This window comes from Juglans regia, chromosome 3, assembly GCF_001411555.2.
Source record: "Juglans regia cultivar Chandler chromosome 3, Walnut 2.0, whole genome shotgun sequence".
In the NCBI taxonomy this organism is placed as follows: Eukaryota; Viridiplantae; Streptophyta; class Magnoliopsida; order Fagales; family Juglandaceae; genus Juglans; species Juglans regia.
The window spans coordinates 18,651,409-18,668,800 of NC_049903.1; the positions used below are offsets into that span (position 1 = coordinate 18,651,409).

The 17,392-nt window shown below is 39.0% G+C and overlaps 2 protein-coding genes across 2 annotated transcripts in view; both read right to left on the minus strand.

Moving 5' to 3' along the window:
• LOC109017340 (G-type lectin S-receptor-like serine/threonine-protein kinase At1g11410) overlaps positions 1 to 4,279 on the minus strand; it is a 77,480-nt gene extending 73,201 nt beyond the window's left edge. The window contains exons 1-2 of the mRNA XM_035688259.1: positions 4,149 to 4,279; positions 3,871 to 4,070 (exon numbers count right to left, since the gene is read on the minus strand). Of these exons, the coding sequence (XP_035544152.1) occupies positions 3,871 to 4,070; positions 4,149 to 4,203 (255 nt within the window). The 5' untranslated portion in view covers positions 4,204 to 4,279. The remainder of the gene's footprint in view (positions 1 to 3,870; positions 4,071 to 4,148) is intronic.
• A 4,809-nt stretch (positions 4,280 to 9,088) lies between these two features.
• On the minus strand, positions 9,089 to 10,586 carry LOC108989289. The gene is made up of 3 exons (XM_018962847.2): positions 10,026 to 10,586; positions 9,681 to 9,912; positions 9,089 to 9,561 (listed from the first exon to the last, which is right to left on the minus strand). The coding sequence occupies exons 1-3, from the start codon at positions 10,584 to 10,586 to the stop codon at positions 9,089 to 9,091; spliced, it is 1,266 nt and encodes a 421-aa protein (XP_018818392.1).
• Between the last annotated feature and the right edge of the window lie 6,806 nt (positions 10,587 to 17,392).

Here is a 17,392-nt window from a genome sequence, read left to right on the forward strand (position 1 = left end):
TCGGGGGGGGGGGGCTTGTGCGGCTCTGGGAACATGGAATGAAGAAGGGACTTAGGGTTCCTCCCTTCCCTTAGTCAAAACGCATAACATAGGGGAAAAAAAGGGTTGGGCCCTTTGTTTGTAACTTATGGGTTCACCCACACGGGTTGGCCAGAAATAGAATTCTCACACTTAAAACAATACCCACTTAAACATATAGGACTCAACTTCACCAAAGAAAACACATAAACCTCAAAACTAACCCACTACACAAAAGGCCCAAACCAAAAATACAAATAAGAAAAAATACAATAAAATAGAATAAACCACAATAAAATAATATAAAATAAAATAAAACAAACACTAATAATAATAATGAATAAATTAAAATACACTAATATTGGGGTCTCACATCTCTCGAGACAAAGAAGAATTTGTTCTGCCATTGCTTGGCATGAGAGTGATATGGCTCGAGACGGGTGAGCCTGAATTTTGATCGGAATTGGAAGCTGCAAATGTTCACTTGCATGGCACGAACTATATGGGTGAACAGGAACTCTTGCATGGTCAAATCTGGATATTCCTACCCTGTAGGCTCCAAGAATATCATGCGTCACGCCACTCATCATGCCAGAAGAATCAGCCAAGCGTGGGGGTTCAGTTGCAAAGAGGCCAGGCCTAAGAAGTCCAAAAAGTTGCTTACTGGGCGACAAAAAGGGAGAGTGAGACCATGGGAGAATGTGCTAGTGTACAGAGCCACTTTCTTGGATTTTCACGCAGAGTCAACTCTGATTTTGGGATCGAGTACATCATCTGCCGGGCACCAAGGGTGAACCCATTGAAGGAGGGAGGCATGTTGCAAGAGGCATTTCTCGAAGGCATGGGAGATACCAAGGAAGAAGGTAGTACGACATGGGTAGCGATGTGAGAGGAGGGAGAAGCTGCTGAAGGGAGAGTATACAAAGGTCGAGCGAGTGTCGCGACAGGAACCAGAGAGAGGAGTAAATAGGGTAAGGGCGACGGTTGGAGACCCCAGTAGGAAGTGTGATGGGACATGACGAGGCAATAGTTGTGCATATTCCCATATTCCCAAGGCAGGAAGACGTACGAACGTGTAGCATTTTACGGACGTGGGAAAGGTTTAAATTCCCTCTACGCTAGCATATAGGGAATTCACGGAGTAACTTAAATGGTGAATGGGTCAAAAGAACTCTGAGAAAAAGGCCCATGGCAAACCCACAACCAAGAGGTTCTTGTCTCCTGTCTTAGTGCATTAATGGGACCAAGGCAGCTTAGGATCTTGTCCACTGAATAATCAGACGCATTAAATGCGTCAGAGAGTGGCCGCCCCTGAGGTTGAACCTTAAATGCCATGTCCTGTCGTCTCGGCAAGGAGAATGACGACCATGATGGGCGAGTTTTATGACGAACGGGGCACGAATAAAAGCTAGCCCGGGACATGAAGGAAAGAGAGGTATTTGACGGGTAAGACTCATCCTCTCCGTTCTCAGCCACTAAGCTCTCACGACAACTGACTTGAGCATCAGAGGCTCATTGGTCCCAGCCACCCTTTCCTTCCTCCTCTTGTAGGTGTTGGATAGCGGTTACAACAACGGCTACAAAACATGCCATAATAGTGAGTTGCACTTTCTCCTACTTAATTTGCCCTTTTGAATGATGTAATTGTTCATGTAAATGAAAATATCTGAAAATTAAAATTCTAGCTGGGTTTGGTGGCCAAGACTACGTTCAGAATAGAATTGATAAAAAGAATGGTCGGAAAGGACTTCACCAGTTTACCCTTCTTCTCAATCATTGCCTTGTTCTATTGTCCTCTGTTTCCACTTGTCACTTTAACCTCTATATGCTTTAATAAAGTGTTTTATGCTTCTAAATGTCAGAGCAGTTTAACAAGGAACTCTCTCTTTCTGGTAAAATACCCTCGGGCCACTTCAATACTGCATTTGAATTCAGATGCTGCCAACACTACTAAAAGCCTTGCTTTCGATGGTGTCTTCATCACACTGTACAACATTGAACAAGAAAAATCACAGGTGGTATTGTGTGATCATGTTAAACAAGCTGTACCATCGTCATTGGATCCTGCTGCATTGGCAAGCTAAGTTCTATGGTTTTCAGCTTTGTTCTCATCTGTCTGTGGGCAGTGTATCTATAAAGTGTATGATATAATCCAACTGTGTTAAGTGTAAAGAACGTATTATATAACATCTATCTAATGTCCTAATTGTAGTAGCCACGTGCTTGATAGATAGATAGATACACCTTTTCAATTAGGAAAATTTTGAGTATCCGCATTAACTGGGTTTAATTAAGTTTCAAGGCATAAAGATGGTAAACATTTAGCTTATGTACTAGTTTTTAAGTAAGGGTATATTCACACACACACCCCCAAGTACTCGTGCGCGCACACCCAACCTCAGACACACCCCCACATGCTCGCACGCACAAACCCAACCTCACAAACCCCTGCACGACTTTAAGAGATTGTCATTTTTTATTTCTAATTTGAAAAAAAAAAAGACCCTACTAACACTAACTTCATATCAATACATTGCACCGAACAGAATTCGACATTAACGTCCGTGAATCAAAGAAACTGTTACTTCATTGACAGAAATGGCTCCATCGCTAGTTGATGTGTCTTTCCGATGGTTAGTACCCTTCAAAACAAATGCAGGTTGTTGTGGAGAAGGAAGAGGTCTGTCATTACCCAACATTGCAACAACTGCTGACATGTTTGGCCGATCTGTTGCATATTCTTGCACACACAAAAGCCCAATTTGAATGCATCTTGCAACTTCATTATCAGGGATTTTGTCAACCAGTGATGAATCAACTATTTCCATGGCTTTGCCTTCTTTCCATAACTCCCATACCTACAATTAAACACCATGTCCGTGTGTTTAGGTTTAAATAATACAAGACAAATTATTTGCAACACATGTACTTACATGCCCAATCAAGTTTAAGGAGGGATCATTGTGAAAATAAGTACTGTTCCTTTTGCCAAAAATAATCTCCAGTAGCAAAACCCCAAAGCTGTATACATCTGACTTCACTGAAAATAGTCCGCGCATCGCATACTCCGGAGACATATAACCACTGCAACAACGTAATGAAATTATCACATAACTAAAATGATATGATTAATGTTTTGCTTAAAAAAAAGAAATTGTTTTGTACTATAAATGTATCCTTAATTTGTAGCACGCTTACAATGTTCCAACTACACAATTTGTATTTGCTTCAATTTGGTCCCCTGACTCCCCTCCAACAATTCTAGCCATACCAAAATCCGCAATTTTTGGATGCATTGCATTGTCAAGTAGAACATTGCTGGCCTTTAGATCTCTATGGATAATCCTTAATCTTGAGTCTTGATGAAGATATAAGATCCCTCGAGCAATCCCACAAATAATATCGAACCATTTGCCCCAATCTAATAATGACCTTTTTGTTTCATCTGAATGAAGAGATCACATATATTTAGATGATTTGCGTAGTAGGTATGCTGAACACTAGAAGAAGAAGCAAGATCAAGAAGCTTACGTGAAAAGAAGACATACCAAAAATGAAAGTGTCCAAGCTTCTGTTTGGCAAGTACTCATAGATTAACATCTTTTCTTCTCCCTGAATGCAATAACCCAGAATCCTCACAAGGTTCCTGTGTTGAAGTTTAGCAATGATTGCAACTTCATTCTTGAACTCTTCTATGCCTTGTCCTGAGTACTTTGATAGTCTTTTGACTGCTATTTCCTTCCCATTGTATAAGCAACCCTGAAAGCAAACACCAATTTCAACCTTGATCAACATTCAGAATGGAATTATTGATGCATTGCACACTTATGAATTGAATTTCAAGGAGATTACCTTATACACTGATCCAAAACCACCTTCTCCTAGCTTGTTAGAAACAGAGAAGTTATCCGTGGCTGCAACTATCTTACGTAGTTCAAAGAATTGTAAATCTGAATTTCTCGTACTTCCATCGAGCTCCCTTCTAGTTGAAGATTCTTCAAAGCTTGCTGCAACGGAGGTAATGCTAAAAGTATACTTGCTTTGTCTTTTCTCTGTCGTCAAACGCAGTTAGAAATTCTCAAAGGACAAAAGAAACGAAGAAACGGCTTTAAAAATCTTGTTTTACTTACCCTTTATCTTCCTCATTATGAACCAATACACAATGGAAGCCACAATAAGCAGCATTACTACAACAGAAACCACAAGAATCGCCAACTTTCCCTTATTCTGAAGAAGACCATTCTTCTTTGCATATTGAGCTAAGAAAAAAAAGAAGAAAAAAGAGTGGAAAACTCAATCTTTATACGCGATTCATGAACCTGAATCTTCTCCGATTTAGAAGGGACATGGATCGTGTTTTTTAAGTGAAAAAAAGAAGTAATAAAACTGGAGTACCTAACGTAGCTGCATCCACTCGTAGATATAAATATTGTCCTCCATCTGAATAAACTCTCGTGTCCACCAAGTTGCCGTGCCATGTAAGGCACCCAATCCCTCCCTTTGTCTCGTTTGCATTGGTGTATGCCGTACAAGTACAATTCTTTAAGCACTCTTGCTCGCACTCTTTCAATGACAGACTCATGTCCGCGCGTGCTACCGAGGTATCCGGCACCTTCACACGTGCAAGCTTCACGAACCCTTCTCCGCTGTTGCACGTGAACACTCCTTGATTCCTCACGCATCCGCCCGACCCATCTCTCAAGAACCAATCACGGGCCGACTTGGGTTCAAACCCGGGCAAGCACGTGCACTCAAACTTTTCTACGTTGTTCGGGTCACAGTAACCATTTGGACCGCATTCTTGGTAGTTATCGCACTTCTCCTTCGGGGCGGACCAAAACCCGACCCACCCGGTCTCGTGCCAAGTAGACCGCTTCACGACCCCAGGTTCCTCCACCATGATTCTAGTGAAAACATTAGGCACAGTGACACCGTATTCAATGGTGATCTCATCTTGATTATCCACGTAGCTGCCGTTGAAGATGTAATTCCGTGTCATTTCGGGTATGCCGCTCCATCTTTGTCGGATCCAAGATCCGCCCCGCCACAAAGGAGCCCCACCCTCGTATAAGAACAGCTGCGGATACCCGGTTGGATCAATCGCATAGGTGCAGTTGCCGGTTCCTGGGTCATCTTTGGACTTCCAAGATGTCAGGAACCGGTTCAGCCCAGTACGGCGATCGAGCCCAAGTTTCATAAACGGAAGCATGGTGTCGGTCGGAAAGTCAAAGCTCTGCCATATAAAGCTCTGGGTTTCTGGATGAACCAAAACGAGGTTCCCGGTGTCCAAGAGCCTAGCCATGGAATGGTTCGCGGAGACAAGAGAAGCGTTGGTAGACCAGATAGGGATGCTTCGGTTCGTCTCGGTGATGACGAGGTTTCCATGATCGTCGATGGAGAGTATGCCGGCAGTGTCGTCGAGAGGGTCGTCTCTGTTAGCGACCCAAACAACCGTTTTTAGTGGCACTTTTTTATACCAAATACCGACGTACCGACAGCTTGAATTTGCAGGACTGAAAAACCCAAGTGCAAACGTTTCTCGGTGGGAGACGAGGATGTCACCGTCTTTAAGAGGCTCGTCCGGCGTTATGGTGTCTAGGGAAACGCATATTTGGAAAAGGAGAGAGAGAAGCAATAATGGAGTCAATAAATGTTTAGAAGGAGAGTACATGGTTCTTCGGTTCTTCAAACAAGACAGCGAGCTGGCTAGCTTTATTTTTTATGAGTGAAGTACTGTTAGAGCTGGTTTGAAGAGTGAGACGAGCGGAAAATTTTGAGATTTTTGTGAATAGTGTGAAGATGAGAAGAGTGAAATTTTTGTATGATTTAAAGAATTTTTATGAGTCTCACATGTTTGGAAGTAAAGTTGAATGAAAATTTTATCCTTCTTAAAAACATAAAATCGTGGGTCCCATTGTGTTTCCATTAATGGCCTGTCCTCAGGACCTTACATCTCCCGATTGTTTTCTTTCCCCTCACCGATTCATCTCTTTCCCTTCAAAAGGGAAACAGTTTCCTCGCCCATCTCGTCTGTCTCCCCTCCAACCCTAAATCATCGTTCCGCACCCTGCGTTTCAATATTCATCTAAACACAAGTCCCACCCAGACTTTTGGATGATCTTCAAGAGTGCCGCGACTCCAGCGTTTCAACTCCCGGCAAGGCGTGGTTTCAAGACCCTCCCTCTCCAGCTGATTCGAAGGACGCATTTTACCGAATTCCTTTGCATACTCTCAACTTCAATCATTCCGGCACAACTACGAAGTTGAGAACCAAGTAAGTTCCCCTATTTTTTATTAGATCTAAAACGAAATCAAAGCCCTCGACCCACTAGGGTTTTCTGAATGGGTTTCGAATCTCGGTTGAAAACATTGATTTGGTTGGATTTAATGCAAACAGTGGTTGGGATCTCAGTGTGATCTCGTCTGATTTTAAGATGTTGTTGTTGTACATACTTTGTTGAGCGTCTTCAACAACTGGAAATTTGTAACGTGCGCACTCGAAATGTTAGGGTTCCGGTTCTAATGGTGGATGCTAAATTGGTCTGTGCTCGCGCACCATTTCCCAAATTTCTTGTCACATATCCTACGGGTCATTCGAGTCTGCGTTAAAATTCCCTTTTCCCTGGCACTTCATTGGACTCAATCAATGAAAATCTACAAATGCTTATTTATTTTGGGTGTTTATTGGATTTTCTCCTGGACTGTGAATCCTGCGTATCTGCTCCATTTTTATTTTAGTTTCCCGAGCTTTTAATGTTTGCGTTTTCTGAGTTGGAATGGGCTAATTCTTTATTTACTTTCCATTTTCTCTGCGGGGAGGGCCCTATTTAAGAACCCTCTCAGGGAAGTTGAAACATGGTTCACTGGGAAGCTCTACTAAGCAAGTGAGATTTCCCTGCACACAATTCTCTACTATATTGGTGAAGTCTTTAGCAAAAATAGAGTTTGCCACAAGTTTCTCGTTAGCAACAAGGGGTTTCTTGATTGAGCTCAGTGCTTGAAGCAGTGTCTGAAGCAATAAAATGTATGATGCACTAAATCCTCAAAATTTCCCCCCAACCCACCTGCATTTTCTGCTGTATGTTTAATTGAATCTCATTCAATCATTTTTGTTCCTTCATACCCAAGGCTTTCTTGTGATTTTCTAGTTGCATGTATTTTTCTAGGCTTCAGTTGTGATGCAATTGGTTTGCTTGACATTGGCATGATCCAGTTTTGGTTGTTTTAGGTTTATGGGTCTCTGTTGATTGTTTTGATCTACGAAAGTTTGATGAGGCATCTTATTGTTTGGTACCATTCATATTGTGTTGAAATTTAGGTTTTCCAAAGTAAAGATTATTGTTTTTCTCCTTTTTGGTTTTGAGATTCTCTTGACTGCTTTGATATCACCCTTGTGGCGTTTCTCAATTCATTCTATTTTTTATTTGTCATTGTCTTGCACGTATTTCGGCTGTGGTTTTCCTTTTAGTAGAAGCCAAGATATGGCTGCTTGCTTATTTTCCATTTTTGTTGCTTTTATTAAATACATGCATTTGCATCTAGACACATTCAAATACATATGTATCTATATCGTTCTTTTTTAGGTTTTCTAATCAGAGATTGGATGATATAAATTTTCTGGGTTAAAAATAGCAGATTTATCATGCAATGGGTTAATTAGCAGTGTTTTACTTGGGGCTGAGTCGGTGCTTATTTGTCTCTGGGCTTCTTCTTGAATGCTTTCATTCACCAAACTATTCAAGACTTCTGGACTTCAATGGGATTGCATTGCATTGCTTGATGAAGTTCTATACAAAGTGAATTAGGCACTAAAATTACTCAATTATTAATAAATTATGCCCATCAGAGTAGTGCATATAGCAATATATATATGTATGTATCTTAAAATGTAAGCAAGATGATTTGAGGAAAAGAAATACTAGATAGCTAGGTAGCTAGCCCACAAGGTCATTTTGGAAACTGCTTCAAGTGAAGAACAATTTGTGTGATTTTGCCACTTGAGTAGTATAAAAGTCCAAAAAGCTCAAATAAAGACTAGATAGCTACCTACCTAGCCCACCAGGTGATTTCATCTCTTGATTTTGCATGTGACATTCTTCTAGTTTGGAATGTATATGTTAGAAGGAATGTGAGAGACCATTTCCTTCCAACATTGTTGAATTTCTTGTTTTAACGTTTTTCTGCAAGAACTATGGCAACTAGTAGCAGTGTGTCCATAAATTCAACCGATCCTATGAGGCCAGAAGAGGAGCTGTTATTGGGACGGATACCTCAATGTTATTGTGGCATGCCATGCAAACTGCGGAGGTCGGCCAAGCCCATCAGTTTTGAGAGGCGTTTTTTTAATTGTCGATACTATAAGGGTCAAAAGCAGTGCGAATTTTTCCAATGGGTTGATGTTTCAATCTCGCTACCAGTTTGTTGTGAGCAGACGTTGCAATTAGCAAAACGGAGAAGTCAAAGATTAGCGGCTGAACAAAAAAGAATAGAGGATAGCAAGTTTCAATCAATGAAGATGAAGTACAAATGTGCGTTGATCACATCTTGGGTTTTATTTATTACCTTATTATGTAGTGTTAAAATGTATAAACTTAATGATAATGTAAGTCGGTTAATGCTACGTTAATTATTTCCCATGTACGTTCATGCTTATGAAATGTAAACTGAACGGTTGTTAGCAGAAGACACTTTATTCTGTACCTATGCTCAACATAAGTAGTAACGGTTGGTTGTTTTTCACCATACTTGGTGTCTAGATTTTTTTAATCATTTATCTAGTTCAAAACTTGGGTAAACGACTTGATCATGTATGCCCCAGTAAAGTTGAGCGTCTAAACACGGGTGAAACGCACCAAGACATGCAGTCTTGGACTGCCTTTTTTGACTTTCTTTATAGCCTCATATATTGTTTATTTACAATATATTAAAGGCCGTAAAATTTGTTCACCCGCAATTTATAACTTTGTATACATATTGAAAATTTAAATCAATCCAAAACATAAAATTTCCAACAGTAATAATTATCTATAATACAAAACCATAAACTGTTTTGAAATAAACTTCTACACGTTCATTCTCCAAACCTACCTTCCCACATAGGGATCGCAATCGCATCTCTCTGTGATGCCATAGCTCTACCTGACTCATGGGACATGTCAACCACTTTAGAAGGCTCGCCCGCGTCTTCGTTCCCGGTTGTATTTTTGTCACTAAACTGAAGCGCCAATGCTGCCTGAATGAACTCATCATTCGGTGTTACCATTCTAATAAGGTTGTGCAGCGTACAACATGCGGTAACAAGCATCCCTTGCCTCGTACGGCGATATCGAGGCATCGCATTCAATACATGAAATCGATTTTTCAATAACGCAAATGCACGTTCAATCATGTTGCGCAGCGATGAATGGCAGAAGTTGAAATAATCTTTATATCCTCGAAATTGACGACCGCTATAACGATCTGATCGATGATACCTCTCGCGTGGATATGGAGGCATAAACTTCTTAATGCATGGGAAGGCGGAATCGACAAGGTAATAATAGCCTGCAAAAGTGAATAATTACAGTTGCCACAACCAACGCGAATTACACCAATAATCAATTTTTCGTCTACCAATTAACCTTAAAATAAGCTAGCTATCAACATGCGGTAACAAAATTTACCTTCTGGTGGCCATGGAAATTGATTCCGACGTCGACTCAAGGCATCTAGGAATACTCTTGTATCATGTGTTGTTCCCTTCCAGCCAGTATATACATATGTGAACTTCATATTGAAGTCGCATAAGCACAGTACATTTTGTGCGATTCGACCACGATGATTTCTATATGCGTTACTCAGCCTAGATGGTGCAGCAGCGTCAATCATGGTGCCATCCATTGCACCAAGACATTTCTACATAACCATATCATATCAAATATGTTAACTGTACAAATATTTTCCTATCACGGAAAATATACGTGCACAATAAATTTAAAACCATAATGCAGATATAGTATAGTTCATACCTCAAACCATGGATAATTGTGGGGGTTCTCCGTAATGTAAGGATGGACCCCATCTGTCTCTGTGCGCCTAATCACAGTCCTCCCAAGCTGATGCAGTACCTGCATCACCGTCTTCACATGGCGGTTAATTGTCTCGCTTGAATGTTGGAATCGATCCCCAACGATGCGTTGACCCTGTGCATGCCCAACAAAAAGGCAAAATATGCCTACTGATTCTTCGACAGACACTCTCTCTGTACGGTCCATAATGAATGAGTCTCGTAAGAGGTCACAAACATAACGGAAGGCTTCCACGTCCATTCGAAACATTGTTTTGCAAGTTCTGGGGTTACCATTCAAAACTGCTTGAATATATTGATCCCCCCATAGGCCAATATTATGTTCGGGCATTCGAACTCGACCTACAGACAACTGTGATGCCATCCACATCATGTACACGATGTTCGCCTCCTGCGTTGCGGATTCATCTCCACTAGAATGAGCGAGGCAGATTCCACTGTCCGCCTCGCTCCTTTGAGACGTACTTGAGCATGTATCGTCCATCTCGCTATTTGTCTCCATCGCGCTGTTTGTCTCCATCGATGGGGCTTCTTCTAAACTACTATTACTTTCCATTATGCATAACGGAATGCTTGTGAAACAAAAAAAAAAAAAAAAAATTAGTATCTTACTGCTCAAAATTGACCTTGTACATGCTTATTTAAATATGGCGGCGGGAACGTTTTGGAATTATGTCAAATGGATAACATCGTGGAATTATGTAAATATCCTACTCAGCATAATCACAATAAGCACATAAAATAAATTCATCATGGAATATAATATCACAAAGTGAAGGGAAAGAAGAAGTGCAATGCATGTTAATAGACTAGACGTACTCAAATACAAAGCATCCAAAACATAAGTCGTTGTTCATGAATTGAAAAATAGAAACATCCCGCAAATAAAAATTTAAATAAAGAAAACAGTAGTTAGGCCTTCATAAATGAAACTCATCATGGAGAGTGATCGATCAGTGCAAACTCCAAGCCCACTGACTTCTGCGAGTATCCGAGATCGACACAAACGACCTCTGCACTTTTGTGCTCAACAATCGGTCAAATGCCTTGTTAAATTGCTCGAGCGGTAGGGGAGGTTCAACTTCCTCAAGCAGTTTCATACAATGCATTTGGAGATCAAACGCCCCGAATGACTCCATGCTAGTGTCGCCTTTATTGTGCTTCCTTGACCTGGTGTACTCCATCGATTCCATTGCTGCCTTCTCTCTAGCTTCGGCACTACGTCTGATAGCATCGAGGGTCTCGCTCATTTGCACTTGAATGGCTAGGTCTGGGGTGGGCCCTGGTCTTTGTCGTCTAAAAGACCCACTGGCGTAGAAGGCAGAGAAAGGTCTCGGTTGCACCTGCAGATCGCCCAAGGGGTCGGCATGATCATCAGTGAGTGGTGTCCCACGATTTCCCATCTCTTCATCAAGCAAGCGCTCATCGTCACTATCTGGGGCCGGATCTATCGAAGCCCGATGCATTGTACCAGTCGCAACAGAACAACCAAATATTGCACAAAGTTGTTCATACTTTGGGCATCCCGTCGTCTTGAAATGCTTCCATGATGGTCTAACCTAAGGGCAGAACAGAATGATTAGAATAAAGAATTAACATCGAATTATTGATGTCATATCTAGTACTAAAAGGATTTAAAAATGAATTAAATAGATTGTAGTACCCGGAGGGCATTCGCCCAGTGTTCTTCACTAGCTACTGGTGCCTTCCTCTCTGGGTCCCACCCCAAACCAGTTTGCTTCATAAGATCCGTAAATTCCCGTTGTCTGCGTTTGAGACGAGCTAGTTTGCCTTTAACTTGATCAGAATTAAAATTTCTTGGCCCAACTTCAGACAACCTTTCAGCAAGTCTTACATGATCACTGTTCGTGATCCTCCCTCCCCTCAATCTACCCATCAAGGTATCTTCATACAACATGTCTATCAACAAATCCTCGAACCCATCTACCCATAGGCTTCCATCCCGAGTCGAATCGATTGTCTGATTCTCCATATGGGTCTAATATATGCTAAAATGAAACCAACGATTGCACATGGAGTGAGATATCAAACGCCCCAGATTGGGTTTGTTCCAATTCACCATTACATGGTGAACACACAATGACATGACAATCAACTAAGGAAGTTGGTAAATAATGACAGGAATTTTGAGTAATACGAAATCTATAATGAAGTAAGTATGAAAAAATGAGTCAAGGAAGAAGGTACAAAAGTTGAAAACCGGTAAAATATGAAATGAACTAACTACATTCGTACCTTATGAGAGGATGACCTGGATGTTGAGCTTAAGTAGTAACGCTACATCAAGAAATGGTATAAGTTAAGCCTCCATCATGCTTAAAAAAGTGTGACAAATTCTTCGGTAATCCTTACATGTGGATGATATAGATATTTAGATATTTGCATAACACACATTCGGTCTCATTTTTATGCATGCCTAAAAATGAGACTGAACCCACAATTTGTATTACAATTTTACCTTTATAGAAAATGATTTCTATATAATATTTTTTGAAGGTTATATTAACTATAAGATGAGATCTTATATTTAATATAAGAGGTTATAACCTTACATTCCTAAAAGCTAAAAGCTAAAAGCTATTTCCATCCTATTTCGCCATGATCCAGTAATTTTAAATACAAAGGTTTATTACTATCTATACAAAGTGGGGCTCACTAAACTTATACAGAGGCAGCGTATATGCCCACCAAATGCAAATGTTCATCTTCAAAAAATCAAATTTATTGTCAAAATTCCAGACATAAGTTTAGTCATATCAAATCAGCCACTCAAAGAACTGCTATTACTATAGTCATCTGTAAAAGCATTCAACAACACCAGCCTCCAAGGTCAGAAAGATACATTTGGGTGTAAAACTAGAGTTCAAGGAAAGACATAACATATGGACCAGCAGAACATGAGCCTCCAACTATTCAAGACTATTCAGCATTGGCAAGGCAAGACCTCACTTTATTAGAGACATAGAGAGGGCGAACCTCACTATTCACCAGAACATGAGCCTCCAACTAGATTTCAAGGAAAGAAGTAACATATAATGGACCAGCAGAACCAACACTAACAACCAGCAGAAGAACAAACCGAGTCATCCAACTCCATCACCCCTCACCTGCTGATGTTCCCTCAAGTGGAAAGATTTTCAAGCATTCTATTGTCATGCAGACAAATAACATCAAGTTAAGACTTGCCCTTCACAATATATCAAACAATCATCCATATTAGTACTCAATCGCTGGACTCATAAAAGGTCCATACCTGGTCTCTTGAATACCCGTAAGTTGGTCAGAGAAGACTAGGCAAAAATTTTGTATAGGACAATCAAAGGTAGTCTGTCACTACCTTCTACTGGGTTTACCCAATGATCCGTCAACAGTAGTCCCTTTTGGGTTTCGTCTTGTTGGTTGTAGGGTGCTTCCTCTTGTTTATGTCTAAGGTTTATTCAATCAATGCATTTGGGCATTCAAAAATCCCTACCCGGTTTGAAGGCGTGAAAACAACCTGAGTCTGAAATTCATCAAACTCAGGTCGTCTCTACTCTGGCGTGGAAAATTGACAATACAGACCTTACTACTACAACAACTAGAGATCTGGATTTCACACATAATGACTAAATAAACGAAGCGTAATCATGTGACGCCAACAACGCCAAAATTGCTAGCATGTGTAAACTACCAACTCCAGCCATTCAAAGATTTTCCAGACTTGATTTTATTGAGAAGGCGAGCTGAATGGTGTCTGATTTTCTAACCGACCCATCACAGGTCATCCAGAACAAGCAAAATCACAAATAAAAGGAAATTTACCTAGTAGGAGCGTGTCTTAGGACCCGTGGTGGTGGACTTATGAACGGTGAGGCATCCCTTGCGACGTTTGGGTCTTTCGTTGCGAGACTTGCGATGTTTCATTGGGGTGAAGACGGTTGGAGTGGAAACTGGGACTTTATACACCATTATGTGGTTTCCAGACCAGACCAAGTGAACAAACAGTCCTTGGCATTCGTATAGATTCAACCCACGCGATTGCCCATGGGTCTCTGTTGAGGTCACTTCTATTCGTGGAAAGGATGCAGAACAGGGGCTATGATTTAGGGGCAGAGATTCGCTGGGTTGGGGTACACATTGCACTGCCAATGTAGAGGTTAGAGGTAGAGATTCTCATGTGCAGGAGTGATTTGAGGTTTGACTTGGTTTCAGCACAGTTTATTGACGGGAACAGAAACACGATTTAACGGCGTCAATACAGAGTTGCAGGACATGGGATTCGGAGTAGAGGAGATTATTCTCACAGTTAGGGCAAGAAGGAGAAATCCCACCTCGGGGTGATGCCGGAACTGGAATCGACGCTATGGAGTGAAACCTGCCCTCGCATGAACTGGAAACCAGGTAACCAGTTGAAGGGTCCCTACAATGTACACGTTGCTCTCATTCAAACGTCTTCAATGGGTCGTTGAAAGAGGGACGCAAGAAGTAATCGCAAACGGAAAAGTACTTTAATGCAGTGTGGAGAACTGGTACTGTCCGGTTCTGTGTGAAGTCATGTCTATGAACAGTGAAAGGGAAACCGAGACAGAATTCTTGATTGTGTTTTTAACCAAAATTACGTTTGGATATTTCATCTCGTCTCTGACTTGAAATGGGACAAGAATTCTCGATTTCGTTTGCGGCCCCAAACCTGCCATTAGAGTTACTGCTGATTGTTCTTCTTGGGAGCTATTATTGGTTCTAATAATATGTATATTTTTATGTATTTTTTTTTAGTTATTTTTTATAGAAATTTTTTTAATATTTTTTAATAATTTTAAAAAATAAAACAAATTAAGAATATTATTAAAAAATATTTTTTTAATTAGAAAGTAAAAAAAATTATTAAAAAATATTTTTTTAATCATGAACTAAAATAAAAAAATTATTTTTTTATTTACTTCTTGATTAAGAAAATATTTTTTAATAATATTACTAAAATTTTTTTAATATTTAAAATTATTAACAAAATCTATAAAAGGAAAGAACTAAAAAAAAATACATAAAAAAAATATACAGTACTAATGCAAGCGGTAGTTCCGGAGCAGGACGCATAGCATTTTTCTTATGTTTTTGCTCTTTTTGTTTGTCTGAGGTTGCTGTTGATGAAATCAAAATCATTAATTTAAAAAGGGGGAATCTCAACGACGTGAACGAGCAAGGTCTACGACTCTAGTCTCTACCTTTTTGTTTTTTTTTTTAAATAAAGACTAGTCTCTACCTGCCTCAGCCTTCAACTTCAGGTGAAGTTTTTAATTTTTTTTTTTGACAAAGACATTCGATACAGGAAAATGCCACTTGATTGCTGACGTGTTCGAGTATATTTATATTTTTTTTAAATATTCTTTAAATATTTTTAAATTCTTAAATTCTTAAAAAATTAAAAAAATATATTAATTTATTGATAATTTCTTTTTTAACCATTAAAATTAAAAAGTTAAAAAATAGAATAAAATACATTGCTATTAAAAAGTGAAAATTGTTATTAGGTTAACACAAGTGACCAATTGCTACTGCCTGTGGCCTATTGTCACAACACCCACATCTCTAAAGTGGATATCATGTTGGACATCCCTCTCCCAATATATCAAAAGAAAAACATAAGTTATCAATTCTGTTCGAATCAAATTTTTTATTTGATTTTTATTCTTTTTAACTTTTTTTTAAATAAAGATGATTTTTATAATTTATTTTTCACTTTTAAAAATTAAAAAGAAAATTCGGTACACTTTCGATAAGAAAAATAAAAAAGATGTGAAGTAGCAATACCCTACTGGTTTTAATTTCCTTTCTCAAAATTTCAATGCACATGATACCTTCTTGACACCCTTATTATGAAAAATTTTACTTTCAAGTTGTTGTGTAAAACATAATTAAGAAAGTGTTTACATGACATAATATAATTTGGTAGATAAATTTTAAAATTTAAATATTATAAATTAAATCTTACTTTTTAAATGATGTAGATAGTGTACTCTACCGTCTACACACCGATAAATAAAATAGCTCTAATATAAAATATCACGACATATAATAGAAAGTCCATTGAAATATCCTAGCCTCCATGTCTATTGGGTAAAAATTATTTTATCAAGAGAAATGTTTTAGCCACAAAAAGATTTCACAAAAATAAATCTTACAAACTAACGTGACTTGATGTGGTATATTAAATTATAAACTATTTTTATTCTAAAACTAGATCTAATATATTGCAATTTTACGATAATGCAATTTTGAATTAAGGGATACATGAAAAAAAATTATTAAATACTAATATTTCTCATTATATTTTTTGACAAAATTTGAGCAAGGTTCAATTTGATATCCTTTTTCTTTTCCTTTTCCCCCCTAAAACATGTCTCGTTGTAGCTTCATCTCTGATTCGAAATATCATGTGTTGAGTTGTGTTACGAGCACAAGTGGTAGATCGCGTAATTGGAGGTTCTATAGGAAAAGATGTAGGATCAACCTTGCGTGCTTTACCTATTCATGTGAATAAATCAAATGAGAAAGTAGTTTGTTTGTGGAGGACCCCACCTAGGCAACACGTTGCTAGAATAATTATAATAGCATTCAAATAATTCTTCCCAAACTTATAAGCATTAAACTTACAAGGAAAGGATTTATATTGTCTTATTTAGACTTGCGTACGTAAACGACGGACGCTAACTTACGTACGTAAACGACAGACACTAACTTACGTACGTAAACGACGCACACAACCACGCTAACTTAACTAATTTATTTCAAAACAAAATAAGGCAAGTCAATGCCTTAGTTTCCTTATTAAAAAAAACAGTAAATGGAAAGTAATAGCTGTGGCGCTAAACTCCCGTATCAAGTTGCTTAATTAATTATTCCAATTGTTTATGTGAAAACTTATAACTCCATCGTGAACTTTGGACTTTAATCACTTTATAAGCTGAGGAAGACCGATTGAATATTTAGTATGTTCTCTTTCCAACCAAGATCACTATGGGTTGTGACTGAATTAGGTAATCATTAAAGTAGTCAGTCAACACGCACGCACCTTAGAAATTGAAACAATTGATAAGGACACAAATTTTAACTTATTTGGTTTCATTATTTGGCGGTTACTTGAAAAATTATCTTACACTTTAGAGATATACATTTTTATTAAAAATATTAAGAAAATCTCATTCTAATTAAGGGTGGGTAAACTCTTAGTTGACTTGTTTTCCCTCGTAAATGCTATGCCGATGTGCTTGGGCGGTCGATGGCATAGTCTTGCACGGCTTCATCGCTGTT

Bases quoted from the DNA above. Each gene is read 5' to 3' on its own strand.
- LOC108989289 (XM_018962847.2), bottom strand. From the start codon at position 10,586: ATGGAGACAAATAGCGAGATGGACGATACATGCTCAAGTACGTCTCAA. The intron at 9,913-10,025 runs GTATGAACTATA...ATGGTTATGTAG, and splicing joins ACAATTATCCATGGTTTGAG to AAATGTCTTGGTGCAATGGA. The intron at 9,562-9,680 runs GTAAATTTTGTT...TCACTTTTGCAG, and splicing joins ATTTCCATGGCCACCAGAAG to GCTATTATTACCTTGTCGAT.